The 21715-nt window shown below is 40.0% G+C and overlaps 1 protein-coding gene across 2 annotated transcripts in view; it reads left to right on the top strand.

The window, feature by feature from the left end:
* USP6NL (USP6 N-terminal like) overlaps positions 1-21420 on the top strand; it is a 192752-nt gene extending 171332 nt beyond the window's left edge. For both annotated transcript variants that reach the window (XM_070391828.1, XM_070391827.1), the window contains exon 15: positions 17756-21420. In XM_070391828.1, the coding sequence (XP_070247929.1) occupies positions 17756-19164 (1409 nt within the window). In that variant the 3' untranslated portion in view covers positions 19165-21420. The remainder of the gene's footprint in view (positions 1-17755) is intronic.
* Positions 21421-21715: the final 295 nt, after the last annotated feature.

Genomic DNA, 21715 nt, shown 5'->3' with positions numbered 1-21715 from the left:
TATATCTAAACATGTGATTCTTTGTCCAAAAAATGAGCACATTCATAAATTAAATGAAGAAATTTTGGATATACTTGATGGAGATTTTCACACATATTTGAGTGATGACTCCATTGATTCAGCAGATGATGCCAAAAAGGAAAATTTTTCCATCGAATTTCTTAATAGTATTACTCCTTCAGGAATGCCATGTCATAAATTAAAATTGAAAGTGGTGCAATCATCATGCTACTGAGAAATCTTAATAGTAAATGGGGTCTTTGTAATGGTACTAGATTGATTATCAAAAGATTGCAACCTAACATAATCGAAACTGAAGTATTAACAGGATCTGCAGAAGGAGAGGTTGTTCTGATTCTAAGAATTGATTTGTCCCACTCTGACACTGGCCTCCCATTTACCTTAATCCAAAGACAGTTTCCTGTGATGCCAGCATTTGCGATGACTATTAATAAATCACAAGGACAAATTCTAGACAGAGTAGGAATATTCCTACCGAATCCCGTTTTCAGACATGGTCAGTTATATGTTGCTTTCTCTCGAGTTCGAACAGCGTGTGACATTAAAGTTAAAGTTGTAAATACTTCATCACAAGGGAAATTAGTCAGCACTCTGAAAGTGTTTTTACTTTTAATGTGGTATACAGGGAGATATTAGAACAAGTTTAATTAATTTATCAGTCATTTGTATCAATGTTGTTTTTATATCATGTTTTTGTTTTCATATCATGTCTTTGCTGTTATATCATGTTTATTTATTAATATGTGTATATATTATTTTCATATACATTTCACTAATTTTCTTTCATCTCTGACACTTCTATTATAAAGGGCAAATAGCAATATTAAAATGTTTCCTCTAATTAATTCCCTTTTAATGTGCACAAATTTCGTGCACCTTGCCACTAGTGTTTTCATGTGTCTCTTGGCCTTCTGTGTGTCCACTTTCGAAGTGTCTGTTTAAGTTCTTTGCTCATTTTTTTATTGTATTGTTTAACTTCCTTTTGTTAAGATGTATGAGTTCCCTATAAATTTTGGAGATTAGGATATGACATTGGCAAGTATGTTCTCCCATGCAGTGGGCTTTCTTGTTGTTTTGTTGATGGTTTCTTTTGCTGTGCATAAGTTTTTTATTTTGATGTAGTTTCACTTGCTTATTTTCTCCTTAGTTTCCATTGCCCTAGGAACTGTATTGGTAAAGATATTGCTACAACATATGTCTGATATTTTGCTGCCTATGGATTCTTTTAAGATTTTTATGGTTTCCCACTTTACGTTTAAGTTCTTTTTCCATTTTGAGTTTATTTTTTGTCTGTGGTGTAATTTGGTGGTCTAGTTTCAATTTTTTGCATGTATCTGTCCAATTTTCCCAGCACCATTTATTGAAAAGACTGTCTTGACTCCATTGTATGCTCTTGCCTCCTTTGTCAAATATTAATTGAGCATAATGGCTTGGGTCAATTTCTGGGTTCTCTGTTCTGTTCCATTGGTCTATATGTCTGTTCTTGTGCCACATGTATAGTTTTAAAAACCTTTGTGAGCATGTTATTTCTGTTTGGCTCCTTGTAGTGCATTACTATGAACTCTCACCAGTAATGTGTGGTGGGACCTGTTTAGACCCACACAAACACAAGATAGCACTATTAAATTTTTAACTTTTTTGCTGGTTGGACAGAGTATTGCATTATTGTTTTGATTTGCATTTCTTTCATTTTTATCAAGTATCTTTCTTATGTATTAATTGGGCGTTTTATTTATTTTCTGTAAACTTCCCTGTTCATCTTCTACCCATTTTTCTATTGGCCTTTTTATACAAGTTGTTGATACATTAAAGAAATTGGTTAGTTTAATATATGCATTGCAGATGCTTTTCATATAGAATTTTAAAAATTTTAACCATTGTTTTTCTTTATGGCATCTCACTTCTGTGTCTTATGTAAAGGATTTTCTACATAGTGAGTGAAAACTTTTTTTACTTACCTTTATTCTATCTTATAGCATTTATGTTTTTATTTTTATTGCTTGATTCTTTTTTTAAAACAATTTTAAAAACTGTTTATTTATTTTGTAAGAAGTTACCCCTAGTCCAAAGTAACTATGTTTTAAAAATTTTTGGCCAAAAAATTTACAAAAACCTTTTCAGTTCAACCTAATAAAAGTGATATCTAAAAAATATTCCCCATTATTAAGTCTGTCTTTAAAAGTTCAGATTCTGACGCATTTCTAAGGCACAGTGTTCTGGAAGACGATTGTGCTTCTGCTGATGTCGCGGGATGGGTGAAAATCCATGACTGGCTCCCAGTGAGCCCAGTGGGCACCTTCCGCCCTGGACACTGTGGGATGTGAAACTCAAACGTAGGCCCCCAGGGTTGTGTGGAATTCCTTGAGACACTGTACCAGCTGCTGGAACTTGGGCCTCTCCTCCAGATCCAAGGCCCAGCAACAAGCCATCACAGCAAATAGTTCATCCAGACAGTTAATAGGCTGGACTATTCATAACCGTCTTTCAGGTACACAGCCATCTCAAAAGGGCCAATGTCCACATAGGGCATTTGGCCCAGAGTCATGAGCTCTCACAGTGTCAGTCTGAAGGCCCACATGTCACTAGCACTGGAAAACTCATTATTAGCCAGACTTTCCAGAGCCATCCACTGAACTGGCCTGTTTTCATTGTCCCCCAGACAATGATAGTCCATGGGGAACAAGTCTCTGGAGAGGACATTGTCTGTATCTTAACTTGAAGTGTGTCATCAATGACACAGTTCCTAGCAGCAAGGTCTTTGCTTCATTCTTTAACCATCTAGAATTATTTTTTGTTTAAAGAAGGATGTAAAGGCTCGGCTTTGCTTATCCTATATGATAAAGAGCTAGTATGCAAATGGTTGTCATGCCCTCACGCCCTCGTGCCAGAGGTTGTCCGGATGGTTCTGCCGTTTGGTAGTTCACTCAATTTGCATATTATGCTTTTATTATTATAGATGTGTTTCCTACTAAAAAGGCAGAATAAATGCTTGCTTTCTCTTTGTCAATTTTCAAAATTAGAAGTTGATCTAGATTATGTTCAATGGCAACAAATGACCTTTTCATTTGCTTTCTCATTGTGAATTAGTGGAATTTGATTTATTCTAAATGTTTCAATTAGATATAATTATTATTGTTTTATTGCTCAAATTGTTGTACATTTGGTCATTGGGATCTCTCTTAAACTGATTCCTGTGTCCTTTTGATCCAACACTAGTAGACTTAGAATACTTCTTTGTTTTTATGTGCAACAAGATATCTCTGGCTTATCCTAAAAATCCCCCGTTCCTCAAGTTTTATTGCACAAATAATACACAAATATACCCACATATGAACTCTGGACAATTGTTGAAGTATGCTGAGTTATGTGTGAAGGCTTCCCATTACTTCATTATACTTCTGTTCTTTCCTTCAAAGGAAATTACTGGCCAGTAGTTTGGGGCATATTCTAAACCTTTTCATACATTTACATAAGTGAATGTAGCTTTTTTGTAGACGGCTTTTATCAACAAATGTTCCATTCTAATCCTAATTTGCTAACACTTTATCCTTATGTCACTATTTGTGTTTTTAGTCTTCATTTATTGTGAGTGTATCAAACCTTTCCTTTATATTGCTAATCTGACTTCAACCATTTCTGTCCTGTTTTCTGTTATTTTCCTGTTTTATTGACTAATTCTATAATGCTCTTCTTTTTGGCCACTAGTAATAAACATGTATAAGTAGATATAATGTTTTAGCTCTCCATCCCTTCAAGTGAATCAACTATGAAGACATCAATTTAAATAAAAGTACTTTTGACAAGTGAACTATTAAAATGACTCAGATGGTTTCTTGCATACCCCATTGGCTAGTGATTATTTGTACAGAAATATCCCTGTATTCTCGTCAACTATCTTCTATTCAAATAAAGCCATTGGCAGAGATTTTTGTCACTTAAGAAAGTCATTCTGATTAGAAAGCCTATGTTGATCTACTATGGCTGTCAGTTTGGTCCACATTTATAGCTTATGACCTATATAGAACAATTGAGAGAGACTTTTTCTGAGAATAATTGAGAGAGCCATTTTAAGTTTATCTTTTATTTTAAATATGAGAAAATAGGAAACTGAAGGAACCTTTTTAAGAAAGAAAACATTTCTTGCTTTTAGCTCTGGGACCTGTCTGTGTTTTTCTAGAGTAATTTGGGAATTTTATTCTATTTATCTAGAGAAAACTTTTCCAGCTTCAGCATTACATTGTTTTCTTGTGTGTTTGTTTGTTTGTTTTTTGGTAATATCAGTCCAGATTTTTTTATATATATATATATTTTATTGATATTTTACAGAGAGGAAGGGAGAGAGATAGAGAGTTAGAAACATCGATGAGAGAGGAACATCGACCAGCTGCCTCCTGCACATCTCCCACCCGGGATGTGCCCGCAACCCAGGTACATGCCCTTGACCGGAATCGAACCTGGGACCCTTCAGTCCGCAGGCCGACGCTCTATCCACTGAGCCAAACTGGTTTCGGCTGTCCAGATTTTTTGCTGGAACATGGGAAGAAAATGTTCATTTGTACGTGGCCCCAGCAGGGCTTTGTATGGGTTACAGTTGGAGTTCTTTGTGGCTCACTTCCAGGTAACTGCTATTTTTCACTTTCTCCCCTCTGCCTCTCCAACCATTCCTTTCCTTTTTCCTCCACGGCTTCCTTTTCCTGGGCTGGTCTTTGCAATGACCTCTAGGAGGTTGTGTTCTTGCCATCTTCTCATTCTGCACACTGCCCCAGGTGCTTTCATCATTTCCCTGGTATGCAGTCACTTCAAAGACATCCAGCTCAGAACCTCCACCCAGATCTTCGTACTAGGACTTCTGAGCTCCAGGCCCATTTAACTGATCCTGTAAATGGGCACTTTCACCTACCTGCCCCTCAGATACTTCAAACCTAATGTCTAAATTCCTATTCCACCTCCAACCTTTCCCATTTTTCCTCTGCATTGCATTTCCTATCATGGTAAAGTACTCAACATTCACTCATCCTCTTAGTTATCCAAAATCTCCTTCTCACTGCTGCCTTCACCAATGGCTCTCCATTTAGCTATGGCATATAGTTGCCAAGTTCTGTGCTTCTTTTTCTTTTTTGAAAATATATTTTTCTTGGTTTCAGAGAGTAAGGGAGAGGAAGAGAGAGATAGAAACATCAGTGATGAGAATCATTGATCTGCTGCCTCCTGCACACCCCCCAGGATCAAGCCTGCAACCCGGGCATGTGCCCTGACCGGGAATTGAACCCTGACTTCTTGGTTCAGAGGTTGATGCTCAACCACAGAGCCACATCGGCTACACTGGAAGCCCTGGTGTTGGTGTTGCTTACGTCCTTGCTGAACCAGAGTGATCTTGTAGAACAGCCAGCTCTTCTGAGGCTTCAGTGCTTATTGGAGAAAATCCAAACTCCTTAGTTTGACAGATAAGACTCCCTTGGCCCGCTTGTTTTCCTACTTCCACCCATCCCACCTCTTGGCCACTTTTTTTTTTAAATTCTTTATTATTGAAAGTATTACATATGTCCCCTTTTACCTCATTATCCTCTCCCAGCCCCCTCCCCGCCCCCCCCCTCCCAGCCTAGGCCTTCAGCCCCTATTGTCTGTGTCCATTAGTTATGCTTATGTGCATACAAGTTCTTTGGTTGATCTCTTACCCGCCTCTCCCACCCTTCCCTACCTTCCCTCTGAGGTTTGACAGTCTGATCGATGCTTCTCTGTGTCTAGATCTGTTTTTGTTCATCAGTTTATGTTGTTCATTATATTCTACAAATGTGTGAGATAATGTGATACTTATGTTTCTCTGACTGGCTTATTTCACTTAGCATAATGCTCTCCAGGTCCACCCATGGTGTTGCAAATAGTAAGAGTTCTTTTTTAGAGCAGCGTAGTATTCCATTGTATAGATGTGCCACCGTTTTTTAATGCATTCATTTGCTGATGGGCACTTAGGCTGTTTCCAAATCTTAGCTGTTGTTAATTGCGCTGCTATCAACATAGGGGTGCATATATTCTTTCTGATTGGTGTTTCTGATTTCTTGGGATATTCTTGCTCCTGGCCACTTTTAAAGAGTAATAGTAACAGCAAATTTTGAGTCTTATAATAGACTCCTTACAAAATGCTTTCTTTACATACACATTTCAGTTATTTTTTTCAGCAGCCCTTTGGAATATGGCATTTGTCAATGTAAGTTTGTTTTTTAATATCCCCAAGGATAAGTTTCCATATACAGCATTATATAGGTTTGTGAAATTAGTATTTTGCTTACTAATGTTCTTTAAATTTATTAATTCAGCTTACAAACATTTTCTTCATATGTTGCAATGTTTATTACTACCATTACAAAAATAAAATGCAAAGGACAGAATGCATTACTGACCTTTTTTGAAGTGATGGAATTGTTTTGTATCCTGATTGAATACATACACAGAGAGAGAGAGAGATAAGTCCATTTTATTGTTAGTTTATAAAGGAGAAACCTCTGACCCACTTTTTGAGTGAGTGCATTTTCACTTTTATTTGTTTACATAATGGAAACTAGTGTTAGTCACATATGTCCAACAATTTTGATGTATGTGTATGTGAATTGAAATGTTAGGAAACACGAAGTGCAAATTTTAAAAATAATTGTTTTCACAAAAATCTACTGAATTTATGTGGTATTAAACAGGTGTATAAATGATAAATGTTTAAATAATTGTCTTCTTTCTACTTCCCTTATATTTCAGATTTAATATGATGGAGCAGGGGGAATTCAATCCATAAGCCTAACTACAGTAATTTTTTAAAAATTTTTAAAATAACCTAGCAATAATTTAGAAAGCAAACTGTACTCTTTTGATCACCAGTTATGAGGCTAAAATAGTGTTTGAATTGCATATTCTCTTGGCTGATGGTATATTAAAAGGAATTTTGTGACAGTAATTTAAAACTCAGTTGAACTTTATATTTGATCTGGAAGGGAATGAGATCTCTGAGGATAATTTTCCTGACAGTGGCCCCCACCATTTCTTAGTGAATACTGTTAGAACAGTCAGAATATATATATTCTCCTATTGTTGAAATTTAAAAGTAAAATGTTGCTCACAAGAAAGAGCACTTAGAGCACTTTCCTGTAATTGTATGTCTTGTTGGGTGCAAAAACCTGTTAATGCCTTCTGAGGCAATTAATCTGCAAGGCTTGTAGTTGAGTGTGCTGTCCACTGGGTGGTGACAGAGACTGAATAAAATCAAAGATGGACCAGCCCGGAGGGACTTAAGCGGGACTCTTTCCCTTATATTTTTAAGGATGGTTAGAGTATTCTTTTTGTTGGCTTAAAAAACCTACTAAATATTATTGCCTTTATTCTTAAATATATCAAGTTATATCTCCCTTTTTGAGTAGAATATCATAATTGTTGGCACTGGCATAAAAATATTTACCGTTTATATGATGACAACAGCAGCAAAAAATATTATTAATGTGATATTTTCACAAAAACATCCCCTGTTGTATCTGATGAGAATTGTGGTGCTTTCCTATCCTTTAAGGAGTAGGGCGGTAATTCTTCATTAAAACTCCTGTGGTTTCGGGGGAAGAAGGAAAGAATGAAATTTTAGGCATGGAGCTATTATGGGGTGAACAAAACAATACTATGCCTATTGAAAAGAAGTCTAGAATGAAAGTATGGATTATAAATATTAATACTTATTGCCTATTTTTAAGTCATCTGTTTTTTTTTATGTTTTTTAAAAATCTATTTCTTTATTGATTTCAGAGAGGAAGTGAGAAGGAGAGAAAGATAGAAACATCAATGATGAGAGAGACTCATTGATTGGCTGCCTCCTGCACACCTCACACTGGGGATGGAGCCCACAACCCAGGCATGTGCCCTTAGCTGGAATCGAACCCAGGACCCCTCAGTCCGCAGGCTGATGCTCTATCCACTGAGCCAAGCCAGCCAGGGCATAGTCATCTGTTTTGACATCAATTATGTTTCAATCTTTCATTGTACTCAATTGCTTAGAGGTGAAAGGAGAATTAATACAAACAAAGGCCAAGTGCAGCGGTGTGTGTGTGTGTGTGTGTGTGTGTGTGTGTGTGTGTGTGTTCGAGTAGGTTACAGTGGATCAAAGAAGAGGCTATACAATAATGTTTAATGCTTAATTGGATATATGTTTGTGGAAAAAAGGGTAGAGAACATTTAGTAGCGTATGAAAATATTGCTAGTGATGGCATTTGTCCTCACAGGATCTATGCTGTATATCTTTAGCTCAGTGAAAGTTGAATAATTAATCTCTTAAAAGAATCGCCTTTATAACAAAGTCAAGTAATTTCATATTTGCAAAGGTCACATTGCCTGGGCACAGAGTCCTTGAGTTTGGTACTGCTGTTGGAGTTCAAAGGCCTCTGCCCCGCCCAGTGTAACATGAGCAAGTCCCCACTCAGACTTGGGAATTACAACCTGCTCTCAGGCGGGAGAAGCTCCCTCATAGGTTCCCTGTGGCCATCTCCACTTTCTGCCTTCCCTATCCCTTTGCCGTCTTTCCTTCCTTTTCTTTTCGGTCATTTCCATGATTCACCTACCACAATCACCCACTCTTGTCCTCTCTTTCTCTTTCTTCCCCTCTTTTCTTCTCTGGCCACTTCTTTCCACCACTTTTCATTTCTCCTCATCTTTTGAGAGACACGGTTCTCCACAAATGAGGTTGTCCTGAGGGCCCCCCAGGGCCTTTGCTGAAGTGCCAACAATGTATGTAGAATTTACACTGTTCAGAGGTGTTGGGTCAGTAATGAGAGTAACTTGTACAGTGTTATCAGTCAACAAATACTTATGGAAGATAGATGTCGATACGGGATCCTGAGCCATGAATTCGTTTCTCTTGTTAGTCTTTAGTCTGCTCCCTGGTCACAAATCATTATAGAAAGTAGATGTGATCTACACCTTTAAATTAAGCAAATCCCAGCACATTGGTCTGGCCCTCACCCCTATCATGTAAGGCCTCCTAGCCTAACTGGCATTACTATCTTTAAGAAGGGGAGGAATTGGGTTTTTTTTTAAATGTTTTTATTGATTTTTTTTAAGAGAAGGAGGAAGGGAAAGAGAGATAGAAACATTGATAAGAGACTGGAACATCAATCATCTGCTTCTTGCACACCCTTTACTGGGGACTGAGCCCACAACCTGGGCATGTGCCCTGACTGGGACCTCTTGATTCATGAGTTGATGCTTAATCACTGAGCACACCAGCCGGGCGGAATTGGGGTTTTTAAGCACTTACATTTTAGGAGGGTCTTTCTTACATTGTTGTTTACTGCCTCTTTTTAAATTGCTTTATCTTCTTCTGTGCTTATTGAAAATCTTTATGGGGGCAAAGGACCATAGTCTTTAAATGTCTTTATACATTTGAGGTATTCGCCATGTACCTCTTATAGAGTTCTAGTTCCTAACAAGAGATTGACATTTATAAAGTAACTAGAGGCCCGGTGCACAAAAATTTGTGCACTCGGGGGGGGGGGGGGTCCCCCAGCCTGGCCTGTGCCCTCTCACAGTCTGGGACCCCTCGGGAGATAACGACCTGCTGGCTTAGGCCTGCTCCCGGGTGGCAGAGGGCAGGCCCAATCCCTGGGTGCAGCCCCTGGTCAGGATCAGAGCAGGGCCGATTGGGGAGTTGGGGCGCCGCCCCGTCATGCACAGAGCAGGGCGGATCGGGAGGTTGCAATGCCACCCTGTCACGCTCAGGATAGACTGATTGGGGGGTTGGGGCACCGCCCCATTACACTCAAGGCAGGGTCAATGGGGAGGTTGCGGCGCCACCCACTGTCACGCACAGAGCAGGGCCGAACAGGGGGTTGGGGCGCTGCCCCCTGTCACTCACAGAGCAGGGCCAATCAGGGGGTTGGGGCGCCGTCCCCTGTCACTAACAGAGCAGGGTCCATCAGGGGGGTTGGGGTGCTGCCCCCTGTCACTCACAGAGCAGGGCCCATCAGGGGGTTGAGGAGCTCCCCGCTGTCACTCACAGAGTAGGGCCGATAGGGGAGCTGGGACACCGCCCCCTGTCACACACAGAGCAAGGCGGATCAAGGGATTGGGGCGCTGCACCCTGTCACACTCAGGGCAGGGCCAATGGGGAGGTTATGGCTCTACCCTGTCACACACAGAGCAAGGCCCGTGGAGGGGGATTGGGGTGCCACCCTCTATTACCCACAGAACAGGGCCGATCAGGGGGTTGGGGCGCCACCACTGTCACACTCAGGGCAGGGCCGATGGAGAGGTTATCGTTCTACCCTGTCACACACAGAGCAGGGCCCGTGGGGGCGGGGTGTTGGGGCGCCTCACCCTGTCACACACAGAGCAGGGCCGATCAGGGGGTTTGGGCGCTGCCCCCTGTCATGCTGATCCCGGTGCCGGGAGGCATATTACCCTTTTACTATATAGGATAGAGGCTTGGGGGCCGGCTGGTTTGCCCTGAAGGGTGTCTTGGATCAGGGTGGGGGTCCCCACGGGGGTGCCTGGCCAGGCTGGCTGAGGGGCTGAGGGCTGTTTTCCCGCTGGCAGTTGACTAAAAGCTCCCAACCACTCCTTGTTTTCTTTTTTTTTTTTTATTCTGGGCCAGCTTTAGCTCTGAGGCCTCGCTGCTGAAGACATGGATACAATGTTGCGGTCCGGGGCTGACTGAAAGCTGGTTTTGTTTAGCTTCTTATTTGCAACATAGTAATAGTTGCTTAGAGCTGCAGTTGAGAGACCAGGCAAGTGAGGCGGGGAACGTTGGAATCTGCAGTCCCTGGAGGAAGCAAGCCTCCCTGATCGCTTCAGTGCATGGCTGCCGGCCGCCATCTTGGCTGATAGTTAATTTGCATAAGGATACGCTGATTAGCCAATGGGAAGGGTAGCGGTCGTACGCTAATTACCATGTTTCTCTTTTATTAGTGTAGATTAGATACAGTGTCATTTTGTTTGCACTGAATTTTTTCCCCTACAAACCCTGCTATACCTAGTTTCTTGGCTATGCAGATCTTAGGTATTTGTAACCATGTGTAGTGTATGTATGAACAGTGTGTCATTACTATAATGTATATTTACTATATACCAATGGGCATTTTGTCAACACCTTACACACAATTCTGTTGTTATTTTATATATTATAGGAAAGAGTACAAAAAGTCACTTTACGTAGGTTTTTGTCTAGTCGAAAAGAGAAATGTATTGCATGAAATTACTTGAAGATGCTGCCTTTTGGATATTTTAGAATAGTGGCAGATTTCTCCCCCAATGTGGATTTTGGCCTCTTGCCTATTCAGTAAATGGAACATGTTAACTTTTTCTTATTATTTTAATACGATGTGTAGATGCATAGAGTATTAATGTCTCTTCCTTAGAGAAATTTATCTATTGACTTGAATATAAAGTAGTGTTAAGTATAAGGTAAATACTTCTCTTACCGTTTATATTGAAAAATTAAATCTCCCACTTGGGTATGATGCATACCTTTCCATTTTGTTTCATGCATGAAATTACCACCTCAGCCTCTCCATTACTTCCTTCTCAATTCTTCTATTGCTTGTCCTGAGAAATACATGCCTATGCTACATTTTACTGTGTGTCCTGTTAGTTTTTATCGATGTGTGCCTTTTATGTATCTAAAGTATTTCAGGATGAAAAGCCTGTGAATATTAGAATAAGAACAGTATATGAAATGGTATTATTTTTCCCAAAGATGTTCAGTTTTCTCCCTTAGTTCTCTTTCCTCCCCACTTTCTTCCTTCCACTCCTACTTTAAAGTGTTTTTCAAAACCTCTTTCCCCTCATTGGCTCCTTTTTATACCCTATTTTATTCTGCTTCGGTTAGTCCAAACCTAGAATATTGCTTAAATTCTGGGCACCACACTTACAAGGATGCACTTTCATCTTCATCAGTGTCAATAAGTAGCTGGAACTGATGTCTGTGGAAAATGCTTATGGATGCCAACCCCAAACTGACTGTTTTAGCAATAAGTTGGTGACTAGAAAATGACATACAGGAATCTGCAAAGTAATGGAACTCTAGTTGCCCTTTGGATGTGGTACCGCTTACGTCCACCTTCCACATTTGTTCTGTTCAGTTGCCTCTTTGATGTGGTATGTCAAATAAGTTTTAATTACTATAGTTGTGGACATTGAAAATGTGCTAGGACCATAAAAGCAGATGATCATAAATAATGAAATATGCAGCATGTTACTAACAGAAAAAAAGCAATCCATAAAATGGGTACTTAATAAAGCAAGTCAACTTTCAGATTTAGGATGTAGACCTAAGGGTCTTGTCTTAGTCAGTTCAGGCTGCTATAACAAAATGCCACAGACTGGGTGGCTTTAACAATGGAAATTTATTCTCTCACTATTCTGGAGGCTTGGAAGTCCAGGACGAAAGTGTTGGCAGAGTTGGATTCTTCTCTCTTTGGCTTTAAATGGCCATCTTCACGTGGTTGTCTCTGTTTCTTTCTGTGTCCTAATGGCTTCTTCTTATAAGGACATGAATCATATTGGATTCACGGCCCACTCCAGTGACCTCATTTAACCTTACTCACCTCAGTAAAGGCCTTACTTCCAAATGCAGTCACATTCTGAGTTACCGGGGATTACCACTTCAATATATGAATTCCAAGGGCACAGAATTCAGCCCGTAACAATGAGGTGGTTTTAGGCACAGTCCCTGCTGAAGAAGAGGAAAAACACCAATTTGTTCTCAGGTGACTCATCACCAACTCTAGTGCCCAGTCCATCCATGGGACCCAGGCAGTGCAGCTCTTTACTGAGGCCACCCTGTGCCAGGCACTGTCCAGGACTCCACACATTAGTCAGGGAACAGCCTGCCTTCCTCTTAGGTGTCGCCTCTCTCTGTGTACTTGAGAAGGGGTGTGGCAAAAAGATGGCTGTCCTCACGAGGTCCAGCGCTCCCTTTCTGACCACTTCTCCAACTGGGTGCTCCTCCCTGCTCCGCCAGGGCCTCCCCTCACCCCACTACTGACCACAACTCAGGAACCTTGAGGGCTACAGTCCCTGTAGTGCAACGTGGCTACTTTTTAGAAGCCTTTGCAGACGGGGAGGTGAACACTGGGCAGATCACACCTCTCTTTGAGGCCCTATCTGGTACTCCACTCTGAGTGTGTTGGTATGTTAATTCCATCATGTGGTCTCTACCCTGTGACCTAATTACCTTCCAGTGCCCCTCCTACAAATGCCATTACATTAAGGTTACACTGAGAGTTCAATATATGAATTCGGGGGCGGAGGTGGACCATAGACATTCAATCTACAGTAGTTAGCTAATCTTTGAAAAATCCAGTTCCAAGTGGATTTGGTCTCATGAGCTGTGAATTGATACAGGTGGGAAAACAGTCTGAGTAGCCACAGTCTGGACTAAGAGAAGCTTTCACTAACAGCCTGAGTTCTAGGGAGCACACATGCAAGTTGCAGCAGCAATTCTTTTATTTTTTTCTTAACAGTACTGGTATGGAGAATTTAAAATACATATATTTGAAATTACTTTCTATGCACGAGGCTCTCTCTGCAGGCTGCTAAAAGCCACTGAATGCTGGAGAAGCAGGGCAGCTTAAAGGGCTCAGCATGACGATCACTACAACTGATCCAGTTTTGTCTCTGGAACAACGCATCTGCAGGCACAAATTAACCGCTCTCTGGGTGCCACTATTTTCTTTTTCTTATTAATGGTTATGTTTTTCATCAGGTTCCCATGTACCAACCTGAAAAGGGTGTTTTGATGATTGACATATTATTATCTGAAGGAATATCAACCAGCCATTGGCTTAGCCAGTCACTTAACTGAGTTGCATGCCCTTAGAAAATGATCAGAGTGAGGACTAAACGAAAATTCATAGATTCAATTTTTCTATTACATAGGTCTTTATATCTTCTTGATAATTTGTGTTTGTTGCGGTCAGTTGCCTGTAGGGAGGAAGGAATTCATATATTTATTTGGAATTAATGAATCATTATTTGTAGAGCTGATAAAAACATTTTGGGGACACTAAATAGATTTCAATTTTTGTTGTTAGTTTTTAACCAGAAAGGCTGATAACTGCTTGTGAAAGTTCTTGACTTGGGCTGCCTTTGAGTCAACTCTCTTGCCCTGATTTCAGTATTTCCTATGAGACTAGTCAGAGCTGAACTGAAATACTTCGGGTTATTTTATACGCAGCATTCATGAACAAAGGAAACTTTTCCCAGTGACAAGCATTTTAAAATTTGGGCTATCACTTATAATCATTTGTCACTTATTATAAAATGTCTTCATTATGAAAAGACACAGAACAATTTGGTATGCCTACTGTTCCTGAGTAGTACCTGTCTGTTGTTGCTGTCTCTTTTTTTTTGTTTTTAATATATTTTTATAGATTCAGAGAGGAAGGGAGAGGAAAAGAGAGAAACATCAATGATGAGAGAGAATCATTGATTGGCTGCCTCCTGCATGCCCCTTATTAGGGATTGAGCCTGCCACCAGGCATGTGCCCTGACTTCCTGGTTTATAGGTAGATACTCAACCACTGAGCAACACCCACCGAGCTGTTAACTGTCTTTAAACCAGGAGCCATACCTTACTCCGCTCATCACTCACAGGTCACACCTAGCACAAGAGCGAGTGTCTGTGCTCTGCCTTAAGGCATATCCTAGCACAACCTCTCCTCACAGCTTCCCTCACACTTAGTGTAAGTGTAAAGAGAAGAGGCTCTGGAATCAGCTCTGGGTTTGAATTCTCCATCTGTCACTGGCTAGCTATGAGCACTTGGGCAAGGACACGTCTGCCTCGGTTTTCTCATCTATAAAATGAGAACAGTAGTAGTAAGCTATGTTATATGCCTATTGCTGATACTGTATGTATAGCTTTTGAGCAGTGTTGACATATAAGGGCTCAATGAGTGTTAGCTATTACTGTTACTTTCATTAATTATTATACAATCTAAGTCCAACTCACCTTTCAAAGTGAACTTTATAAGATAGACATCAGATCATGTTACTCTTCTGCTGAAAAGCCTTCAGTAGTTTATAGTAAACTCAGAAAAAGAAAAAAAATCCAGAGTTCTTACTGTGGTCTCCAAAGCCCTGTGTGATGTGACTCTTCATTGTCCCCAGACATTCTCCACCTGGCACAGGCACCTCTGTTCCTGCCGGGACTCTCCCTGCTCTGCCCTGCCGCACCCAAATCCTGGTGCTGTTCTCACAGCCCTGCACAACTAGCATAGCAGCTCCACAGGACGGGGCTTCACCCTGTTGTTTTTTTTGTGCATCACCAGCAACGAGAGTGCCTGGTCCATAGTAGTTGCTCTATAGCTATTGGTTGAATGGGTGAATGAATGAAACAAACGATTCCCAATTCTAATACTTCGTGTGCTTTCACATGTATAAAATAAAGAGCTTGCACAAATATTGACAAAGTAAAATTAAATTTGGTTAAAACCATTCCAAAGTTTCTCTAGAATTTAATGAACATGGCAGAGTGGAAGAAAACAGTGACCCGGAGTGAAAATGCTGGGTCCTGGTTCTCATTCTCTTCCTGCCCCTGAATATCACTTGGCTTCTCCGAGACTGCTCTCCTGCCTATAAAATGCAGGCAGGGTTGGAAATCTCTGAGAAGCTGTCCCGCTGAGGGAAGTGGGAAAAGGGTGAGGGGAGGTACCTGAGCCCCTCCACTTCAACTAGAGCAGCGTTGTTTAGATTTCCTTTATATACTGGGGTTTCATATGAAATTTGGTTTGAAAAAAAGTCTGTTTCTTAAAAAGAACCCACCAAATTAGAAGAGCACAAAGGTTATTTTTAACTTAATTGATTCTGGCAGCTTACCTATTTAAAGAATATTGTTTCTTCACATTCTCTGCACACTCCCCTCCCAAAGGAAAGTTCATTGACTATTTTTTCAAATGTCTTAAAGAAAATTAAGATATGTGGGTAAATAACAAAATTGTCCTTATCAACAATGAACTACATGAAAACAAAGACCAGGTGTGCCTACTCACTACTAATGTATTCATTGCTTAGCACAGTCCCAAAGCAGAGCTTACTCAATAAATATTTGTTGGATGGACAACAAGTGGATAGTTGAAGTGAGCAGCAGCTTATTTTTAAGGGAGAATATATTTTGTAATAATTAGTGAAAACACATCTTAAATAATGGAATTTTTACAAGTTTTTTTCAAGATGATATTTATTGATTATTGGTATTGTAATAGGTCATGTTTACACAGTGTCTGCTAAATGGCAAATTTATTGCACCTTCCTTTAATTCCTCATTCATTTCTAATGTTAGTTATTTAAAACATAAAACTCTCAATCCAAGATAGTGGCAGAGTAGTAGATGGAAGCTACACTCATCTCCTTCCAGGACCAGACTGGAAGTACAACTGAGATATAGGACAATCATCCCGAATAACCAACTGAAGACTAGCTGGAGAGAGATCTTATAACCAAGGATTTACAGAAGAGGTCACAGCGGGACTGGGATAAGCACAGAATTAATGAACTCCTAAGATAGCAGCAGGAAAGAATAAACAAAGAGCTTGCTAGATTCCAACAAAGGCTACCAAGAAACCTTACGAAGTTGCAGATGACTTTGAGAATTTCCTACATAAACTTCAACCTGAAACTCAAGTTGATGGAGAATTTCTGGCATCACTGTCATCATCAATAACACAGAAGACTGCAGCTTTGAGGAAGGAGGGCACTGAGAGAAACCAGAAATAGGCTGGGTTAAGAATATTCTCTACAAAATAAAATCCTATATAATAAAAGGGTAATTTGCAAATTGACTGAATAGCAGAACGACCAGTCACTATGATGTGCACTGACCACCAGGGGGCAGACACTCAATGCAGGAGCTGTCCCCTAGTGGGCAGTGCACTCCCACAGGAGGAGCGCTGCTCAGTCAGAAACCCTGAGCCGGGCTCAGGGCTGGTGAGCACAGTGGAGGTGGTGGGAGCCTCTCTTGCCTACACGGCAGCGCTAAGGATGTCCGACTGCCAGCTTACTCCTGGACTGCGAGAGGGTATAGGCCAGGCTGAGGGACCCCTTCCTTCCCCCAGTGCACGAATTTGATGCATCAGGCCTCTAGTAAAATATAAAACTAAAAGTGCCCAATGTGATTTCCTTTTTTTTTTTCTTTCTTTTTTTTCCCTAAAGTAGGATCCTCTTAGAATATTAGCTTTAAAATAGAGAGTACTGTTTCTTTTTTGCAGTAATATGGTGAAAGGTGCTTAATAATAAACTATGTGGGGACAGCTTTAGATCGCAGTTGGCTTTTAAATTTGGCAGATCTGCTTGAAGTTGATAAGAAAAGTTTTACTGAGATTTCAAAGCCATGTTAAGTTGAAGTAAGTTAGAGTGAAGGTGATGGTAAGACATTGAACAGCAGGATTGTTTTAGGAATAGAAATGAGACTATCAGCCTTGCATTCTTGAAAAAAAAAAAAGCATGTAACAGTATGTCTTACCAAAATATAAGAATCATGTGTTACACATAAGGTTATAAAATATTTTCACCACCTGCACATTGCCTAATAAGATTTTGAATTTTGGTGTGTTTTACAGTCAATCTCTCTAAAAAGTGCTTCTCTTGTAACTATGATTCTGTGTGCTTGTGTATGAGTACACATATGAAAAGTATACAATTATTCATAGCATGGTTCTTATATTTGGTACTGTTTACGCATGTGTTAATGTTACTCATAAGTATATCTTTCCTTTAGGTAAAGAGGATGAATTTCCAAAGAAACCTTTGGGACAGCTTCCACCTGAACCTCAGTCTGCTGGCATTAGTCACCTGAGCAATGGACAAAGTGTTGGCAGATCAAGTCCCAATAAGATCAGAAGAGAGAGTGGCTCATCGCCTCACAGAAAGCCCGAGCATTCCCCTCACCATCAAGGCAGAATTGGTACACCAGAAAGAGCGAGGCAGCCAGGACGGGCATCAGTGGAGGAGGACAGTAAAAAGCTTAAAGATGAAGCAGACTTTCAAAGAAAACCTTCATCAGGTCCACAAGACAATGCTAGGCAATATGACCATGCATCTGCTAACCAAAATAGCAATGCTCTTCCAAATATCAGGAAGGAATTTGTGCCCAAATGGAATAAACCATCAGATGTTTCAGCTATTGAAAGAACTGCCAGATACGCCACTGAAGGCAAGAGTCGATTTGCACACCCCACGCTTACAGTCACCATCCCGAATTCTGCAGATCCTCGGGTGTCAAATGCAAGGCAGAAGATGAAGGTCTGGGATGCCGATGAAGGGAAACGGGGCTCGAATGCATCACAGTATGATAATGTACCTGAAAATGACAATGGCCCATCTGTTGAAGAGGCACTAGAAAGGGCTTACTCTCAGAGTCCGAGGAATATTGTTTACACGCACAGTCCAAGGAAGCCTCCTGAGCCAAGTTCTAGTCCATCGAAAGTATCAAACAAGTTTACTTTTAAAATGCAGCCTCCAAGTTATGCAAAATATCCAGCTCACCTAGATGGGGAAGATCGAGGGCCCGTGCACCCCCCATCTTACAGCAATCCCCCTATTTACCACGGAAATTCTCCAAAGCACATCCCCACCACTAACAGCAGCTTTGTGTCACCACAGTTTAGCCATGGGGCTCAAATGAATCCTCCCAGGAGACCTCATGGTTCCACTCTTTCCATCAATGTTTCTCCAGAGAAATCTCACAGCCGTCCAGCTCCTGTTGTCCTACCATCTAGTCGCATAGAAGTTCTTCCCATTGATATTGGTGCTGGGGGATATTCGGGCAATTCAGGGTCACCAAAGAATGGAAAATTCCTCATTCCTCCAGTGGATTATTTGCCAGATAACAGAAAATGGTCAGAAGTCAGTTACACATTCAGACCTGAAATGCCTGAACAGTCATGGACTCGGGATGCTAACCGTAGCCACTTAAGCAATTTAACAAAATATTCTGCCTTTCAACATGTACCCTTTCAGGACCATGGCCTCCCCCCAGTTTCCGTGGATGGTCCAGTGCGGTATAGAACTTCCCCGGCTTTAGAAGATGCCAGCTCCTCTGGGTATCAGTATTCAGGGCCCTCGGCTCCAGTGTATCACTACAGAAAGCGGGATGGACTTTCTATTCAAGAATCGGTATTGCTGTGAGAATTCATCTATACTTGCTGGAGACCAGAGTGGAAATCTCCCAGAATCAACATTGCTATGTTTGTAATTGCCAAAGCAGTATTTTGTACCATTGTAAACAATTCGCACAATTCTCATGTTAGTAATAAGAATAGATGGGAGTGTTTTCATCCCCATGTAGATGCTGCTGAAGATGAGCATTGTAATTGCATCATCACTGAATCTATTAATTTACCGTGGAAACATAGCAATAGCATTTAGGGATGCACACAGAATAAATTAACTACTTAGTTCCATTTATAACTTCTCAACACCTAACACTTGTACTCTACTAGCCCATTTTACTTTGAGTAATGTTACAAAGCACTGAAAAACTGTCTATGAATAGTAGACATTTTTAAGGCTCTATGTAGAGTATTTGTCTTTAAATAGATATAGACATCTACACATACACACTTCAACACAGAACTAATGAAACATTAAAAAACCTGCTTTAATCTAGATCCATGAAATAATTTATCCTCCTTTTTTTCTTTAACTGGTCTTTTAGTCAAGTCCCCTCACCCCCTCATATTTTTTAACCCAGATCCTAAATTGACCTAAGGGTTTGCCTTGAGGTGATTAATTCAGATCTCACAGAATACTCATTTTCTGCTGCCATTTTCTTTCAATCTGAAAATTAAAGACATTGGAGGGAAAGTCTAACCACTTAATGGTGCTTAAAAATTGTGGCAGTGAAAGTAAGTTGAAGGCCACAGGTGTAAGTATCCATGTGCCCAGAGGTGCAGGCTCAATGTATCCGTGGGCACCGAGATCTGTTCCTGCCTCTGCGCCCTTGCTCTGGCCTGCTCACAAAGCTCAGAGCAGAATGTTCCTGCCAGATGTGAAGGGAATGCGGTGGCCCAGGCTGCAGCTCTCCTGTGGGTGCCAGTAGGAGAGGCAGCAAGTTCCCATGGGGCAGCAGAACGCACTCCTGGAAATTCCTTTGAAAGCAGGATTAGCAATGTGGTTGCTTCTTCTGCCCCTCGTTTCCTGCAGGGCCTCACTACAAAGGGCTGGGTGGTCCTTTACATGATCTTTTTCCTGGCACTCTTTTCTTTCAAGAAAATAGTCAATGGATATTGCCGCCGCTTAGGCCATTAAATTATCAGCATGTAAAATTGTAAAAATGATCTGAATTATGGCCTTTTCTTTTTTAATAGTGTGGCTTTCATAATTTCAAAAATATATTTCTTTTTCAGGGACAAAAATTCAGGTCCATGTTAAAAAAATTAGCAATGTCTTTTACAATATTCTATTTACACTACAGTTACCAAAACACTGACAAAGTTTGGAGTATGCCAAGAAAATAGGACTTTGTGTTTATTTAGAGAGCTTGTTTTCAACATTATTTGTTCACATTTGAACAATAGAGTGGAAAACCTAACGTTGAGGGTTCTTCTCGTTACAAGTTGTGGCTTTAAGCTTTCAAGGTACAGAAGTATGTCTTTTAAAATGAAAGTAACATTTGTTTAGCTAGTGAATGTGACAATAATTTTTATGTATATAATGAGTCTAATGTAATCTTAATCACCTTGGTAATGATGTTATTAAATGACAAAACAAATGCAGTGTATTAGCAGGTGAGCACTACACGGAAGCTCAGACAAAATCCTGACGTCACTGGGCTCTTGATTCAGATCATGTGAAGCTTGGACATAAATGTATGTAAAAATGTAGCTGAGGACATTAATTCTAATTTTTAAATCATGATTCTGTGACTTGTAATAAATCAAGCTGTACAATTTAGTTCATGATAGCAGCATCTGAGCTGCTCCAAAATCTATATATCAACAGTGGTAAATACTGTAGACTTATATATATATGTATGTATGCAAAATATGTATACACACACTATTTTCTTATGTCATCTATGACATTTTTTATCTGTATACTTTTTTTGATGTGATTGTTTTTAACATGCTAAAAGTAATACATATATTTTGTTTTGTGTCTTTTATGTGCCTTTTTTTTCATATGGCAGAAGTGCTGCATCCCTGAGCCTTCTAAAGCTAACTCTCTTCTAATTGAGTAGATACTGCCAGTGTTTGCTGACATGGCTTTATATACTCAAGTTCTATGTTACATGTGTTATTAATTTCCAGTAGTACTGTGTTTAGAATCACAGCACCTTTACTTTATGTAATCTGCCATTATTAATAGCAATAAGGTATTATTTCTAGTCTTCCCCATTATAATGTATAGCTGTGGTAGGTTTTCAAGTAGGAAAATTCTATTTAAAGTTTTTTTGCCACCATACAATTTCACGCTTTCAGATTTATCTTTCACTAAAGATAAATAATGAAATAATGATAAAATATGAAATAATATTGGTAAAGTGGGTTAAAATATATTTATGAAAAACATTTGGTAAGAATTTTTATGGTGTGAAGACTGATTTTACTCTGTAACTGCATGTACTTGGTGTAAATGTTTTGTTAAAGTCTTCATAGCAGTTTTGCCTAAAACACTAAGCACTTTGGTATAGTTTTTATATATTTTCTTAATGTTTAGTTTGAAAGGTTAAAGAAAC

Source organism: Myotis yumanensis, unplaced genomic scaffold, assembly GCF_028538775.1.
Source record: "Myotis yumanensis isolate MYYU_CA2020_CCGP unplaced genomic scaffold, mMyoYum1.0.hap1 SCAF_1, whole genome shotgun sequence".
NCBI classification, from domain to species: Eukaryota; Metazoa; Chordata; class Mammalia; order Chiroptera; family Vespertilionidae; genus Myotis; species Myotis yumanensis.
Note: the sequence above shows the minus strand (reverse complement) of the source record. Positions and strands in the feature narration are given on the sequence as shown.